The sequence below is a fragment of the Nicotiana sylvestris genome, chromosome 6 (assembly GCF_000393655.2).
Source record: "Nicotiana sylvestris chromosome 6, ASM39365v2, whole genome shotgun sequence".
In the NCBI taxonomy this organism is placed as follows: Eukaryota; Viridiplantae; Streptophyta; class Magnoliopsida; order Solanales; family Solanaceae; genus Nicotiana; species Nicotiana sylvestris.
In genome coordinates, this window is record NC_091062.1 from 118,288,400 (window position 1) to 118,293,457 (window position 5,058).

The 5,058-nt window shown below is 41.5% G+C and overlaps 1 protein-coding gene across 1 annotated transcript; it reads right to left on the reverse strand.

Annotated features, from left to right (window-relative positions):
- Positions 1-1,887: 1,887 nt before the first annotated feature.
- On the reverse strand, positions 1,888-4,654 carry LOC138871171 (uncharacterized). Its single transcript, XM_070149038.1, has 4 exons — positions 4,376-4,654; positions 3,482-3,681; positions 3,293-3,391; positions 1,888-2,524 (listed from the first exon to the last, which is right to left on the reverse strand). Exons 1-4 carry the CDS (start codon positions 4,652-4,654, stop codon positions 1,888-1,890), a joined length of 1,215 nt encoding a protein of 404 aa, XP_070005139.1.
- Positions 4,655-5,058: the final 404 nt, after the last annotated feature.

A 5,058-nucleotide genomic window follows, 5' to 3' on the forward strand; every position in this document is an offset into this window, starting at 1 on the left:
GATTCATGTTATACTTCCATTGTAAAAGGACACACCACGGCCAAATATTATGGAGCTGGTGTTTGAGTTTTTACCTGTCATATGAATGCTCTCACCTAGATAATTAATTGAAAAAGTGAATTTGAGAATGGATAGGTGACTTTAAAACTTGAGTTGTTAATGGCAGTGCATTAGTTAGAGAAACGTGGATGTATTTACGAGATGCATTAAATTAAAATGTGCCAGAGTTCTGTGTGCTTAAATGAAGTCATATGGTTGATAGCTACGAGTCTTGGTCCTCGCGCATATTGTAGCTTAGTTAATTAATAGTATTCATAGTTTGCTTTAGGCACGTTTAATATACTGTCGTGGTTGTGGAAACGTCCGCGTGATATGATTGTGATTTTTAAAAACCAAACCGAAGTATGCGTTCGTGCATTTTTGGCCAAATTTTTCTCAATAATAATAAAGCGTTATTAATTGTGGACACGTTCGCATGACATAATTCTTGACGTGCCAAACAAATGGGTACACGTACGCGTGACCCATTTCAAGATAATTTTTCTTAGTTTAAAAGCGGTAAGCGTTAAAGGCACATAGGTTCTAAAATCAGTAATTATATAATTTTGATAAGCCAAGTATGATCAAAGCGACCGTGCTAGAACCACGGAACTCGGGAGTGCCTAACACCTTCTCCCGAGTTAACCGAATTCCTTACCTGGATTTCTGTGTTTGCAGACCGTAAATAAGAGTCAACTTCCTCTATTTGGGATTTTGAATCGGTGGCTTGGGACACCATAAATTATCCTAAGTGGCGATTCTGATTTAATAATTAATCCCATTTCGATTGTCACTTAAATTGGTAAAAACTCCCTTATACCCCTTCCGGGGGTAGACAAAAGGAGTTGTGACACCCTGTAAAACCAATCTTGCCACCTTTTCTTTTCATTAGTTTCGGAACAAAGTTAGACCGAAAGGGATTCAAGGAAAAGTAAACAAAGGACAAGAAAATGAATTTAAGGAGAAGTGTCCCTTTCGGGGAGGAAAGAAGGACTTATCCGGAATACATGCAGGCTTCAATAGACATGACATGCTTCTTGGACTGGATGCCTGATCTGCACAACTATCCAACTTCTCATAAACCCATTGCGACCCGTGTTTTAAAACCAAGAAACCTTGTCAGGACTCTTTCAATGCCAATGGTGGTGAGGGTTTCTTTTTTTTGATCAACGGATCCCTTTGCGGGTTTTCGCCAATTGTCCTCTCTCATTTCTCTTCTCATTGTCGCCTTGTAGTGCTCTTTACGAGTTTTCACTAGCAAGACTCTCTCGTTTTTTAGTTTCTCTGCTCACTATCGCCTTACGGTGCCCGTAGGTTTTCACCAATAAGACTCTCTCATTTTATTTCTCTCATCTTGATGGCATCGGATCCAAACAACTGCGTTCTCCGATTTTGAACACCTTTTGTCGATTGATCGGAAGGACTTGAACAAGGGTTGGGTAAAAAGAATTCGGATTGAATTACAACTTTGGAACCATTCAGGCGGGATCATCGACGGACCATTATAACATCTGCCCTAGTTTCTCTTTCAGGGGAACTTGGATTTTTGTTTTGTTGTGACTAAACCCCAGAGAGAGGCTGCCTACGTATCCTTTCGGAATCAAGTCGAACGTAGTTCAAGGAAACATTTTGTTTTTCTTGTTTTCTTTCGCTTTTTTCTGTTTTGTTTTTGTTTTATTTTTTTTCTTTTGTTTTGATGACCCTTTTTTCGAAAATCTTCAAGTTCCAAAGAGGGTAATGGAAGGAAGGTAACCGGCTCAAAGGGTTAGCAAAAGATTAGAGTGTTTGGGGTAGCAAGAATGAAAGCCTTCGTCATCCTAATCGGATAATGTTATTGTTGCAGAAGGATTAGACATAGTACCTTTTGACTGCATCTGCATTTACAGCTGTTTCAGGGTCATTTCCTTCATTGTCTCCCAGATATAATGCCCCTTTTGGCAACAATTTTCTGATAATGTATGGGCCTTTCCAGTTAGGAGCAAATTTTCCTTTTGCTTCCTGATGATGGAGGAGAATACGCCTTAAGACGAGTTGCCCCACTTCAAAGTTTCTAGCCCGCACTTTCTTGTTATAGGCACAGGCTATTCTTTGTTGATACAACTGCCCGTGGCAGACTGCAGCCATACGCTTTTCATTGATCAGGGTTAACTGTTCTAAATGGGTTTTGACCCACTCACTGTCTTCAATTTCAGCTTCAACAATAATCTGGAGAGAAGGGATTTTTACTTCTGCGGGTATTACGGCTTCAGTGCCATAAACCAAAAGGTACGGGGTTGCTCCGACCGATGTGCGCATAGTAGTGCGATACCCCAACAATGCAAATGGCAACTTTTTATGCCACTGCTTGGAACTTTGAATCATCTTTCTCAAAATCTTTTTGATGTTCTTGTTTACTGCTTCGACGACACCATTGGCTTTGGGACGATAAGGAGTAGAGTTTCGATGCATTATCTTGAATTGTTCACATATATCCCTCTTCAAATGACTATTCAAAGTTGCAGCATTATCCGTAATGATAGTTGTAGGAATACCAAAACGGCAGATGAGGTTGGAATGCAGGAAGTCTACTACAGCTTTCTTGGTGACAAATTTGAGAGTGATTGCTTCAACCCACTTTGTGAAGTAGTCGATAACGACCAATATGAATCTATGCCCATTTGAAGCTTTCGGCTCGATCGGCCCAATGACGTGCATGCCCTAGGGAACAAATGGCTAAGATGCTGATATGGGATGTAGTTCTGTAGGTGGTGCATGAATCAAATCACCGTGCACCTGACATTGATGACATTTCCGGACAAAACTAAAGCAATTTTTCCATAGTCATCCAGTAATAGCCTGCTCGGAGGATTTTCTTTACCAAAACATACCCATTTATGTGGGGTCTGCACATTCCTGTGTGCATTTCATACATGATTCTTCCGGTATCTTTGGTGTCAACACATTTTAACAAGTTGAGATCCGGAGTCCTTTAGTACAAGACATTACCGCTCAAGAAGAAACCACTTGCGTGTCGTCTAATGGTTCTCTTTTGGTCTCCACTGGCTTGCCCGGGGTATTCTTTAGTTTTCAGAAATCTCTTGATATCATGATACCATGGTTGATTTTTGGTTCTGCCTCAACCGTATTGCACTAACCGTGTCTTTCCTAGATTTGGATTTCCAAGGGATCAATGTGGGCATTGCTTGCATATGGCAGCATCGAGGCTAAAGTAGCAAGTGCATCGGCCAGTTCATTGTGGCAATGAGGGATGTACCTGAACTCTATTGACTTGAATCGCCTGCTAAAATCTTCCACATGTTGCCTGTAGGGAATAAGTTTGACATCTCGAGTCTTCCATTCTCCTTGGGCTTGCCTGATAATCAAATCTGAATCTCCCATGATTAACAATTCTTCGACATCTTGGTCGATTGCCATGTTCATACCCATGATGCAGGCTTCATACTTGGTCGTGTTGTTTGTGCAGAAAAACTGAAGCCAGATTGTGGCTGGATAATGCTGACTAGTGGGTGAGATCAAGATTGCCCCAATTCCAACACCTTTTGCGTTCACAGCTCCATCAAAGAACATTTTCCAAGCATGGGTGTCTTCTGATGTTATCTCAACTGAATTTACCTCTTCATCCGGGAAGTAGGTGCTCAAAGGCTAGTATTCATCATCAACAGGGTTTTCAGCCAAATGATCCGCCAAAGCCTGGGTTTTCATTGCCGTGCGAGTGACATAGACTATGTCAAATTCAGTAAGCAAGATCTGCCATTTTGCTAACCTCCCCGTGGGCATTGGTTTCTGGAATATGTTTTTTAAAGGATCCAAACGGGTGATGAGATAAGTGGTGTAGGCCAACAGGTAATGCCTAAGCTTCTGAGCGACCCAAGTTAGGGCGCAACAAGTCCTTTCCAACAGGGTATATTTGGTTTCATAGCTTGTGAACTTTTTTGCTTAATAGTATATCGCCTGCTCTCTTTTCCTGGTCACGTCATGTTGTCCGAGGACACAGCCGAAAGAATTTTCCAAGACTGTCAAATACAAGAACAAAGGCCTTGCTATTTCAGGTGGAACCAAAACTGGTCGGTTCGATAGATTCTTTGATTTTGTCAAAAGCTTCTTCGAATTCATCCGTCCATTTAATTGTTGCATCTTTCTTTAATAGCTTGAAGATGGGTTCACATGTAGAAGTAAACTAGGCAATGAATTGGCTGATGTAGTTCAATCTTCCCAACAATCTCATAACATCTTTCTTGGTTCTTGGAGGGAAAATCTCGAATGGACTTTATCTTTGTTGGGTCTAACTCGATGCCCCTCCGACTGACTATAAATCCCAAAAGTTTGCCAGACAAACCCCAAATGCACATTTGGCTGGGTTTAGCTTCAAATCATATTTACGTAGTCGCTCAAAGAATTTCCTCAGGCCTCGGACATGGTCGTCCTGGGTCCTAGATTTGATTATCACATCGTCCACATACACCTCTATCTCTTGGTGCATCATGTCATGAAAAATGGCAGTCATGGCCCTCATATAGGTTGAACCGGTGCTCTTCAGACCAAAAGGAATGACCCTATAACAGTAGGTGCCCCAAGGTGTGGTAAAAGCTGTCTTTTCTGCATTCTCTTCATCCATCAACACCTAGTGATATCCTGCGTAACAATCCACGAAGGACTGTATCTCATGTTTGGTGCAGTTATCAACAAGGATGTGGATGTTTGGCAAATGGAAATTATCCTTAGGGCTTGCTTTGTTTAGATCTTTGTAATCCACACACACTCGAGTTTTCGCGTCTTTCTTTGGCACTGGAACTACATTGGCTAACCATGTGGTGTATCGAACCACTCGGATCACCCCTGCTTTCAACTATTTTGTGACCTCTTCTTTAATCTTATCACTGATATCAGTTTTAAACTTTCTTTGCTTTTGCTGGACAAGGGGATACTCGGGGTAAGTTGGCAACTTGTGAACCACCAAATCGACACTCAGTCCTGGCATGTCGTCGTATGACCAAGCAAACACATCTTTGAATTTAAACA

Coding starts and splice junctions, on each gene's coding strand:
- LOC138871171 (XM_070149038.1), bottom strand. CDS start 4,654: ATGGATGAAGAGAATGCAGAAAAGACAGCTTTTACCACACCTTGGGGC. Junction 3,392..3,481: donor TGCACAAACAACACGACCAA/GTATGAAGCCTG, acceptor TTTGATTATCAG/GCAAGCCCAAGGAGAATGGA. Junction 2,525..3,292: donor TTCAAGTCAATAGAGTTCAG/GTACATCCCTCA, acceptor AACTTTGAATAG/TCATTTGAAGAGGGATATAT.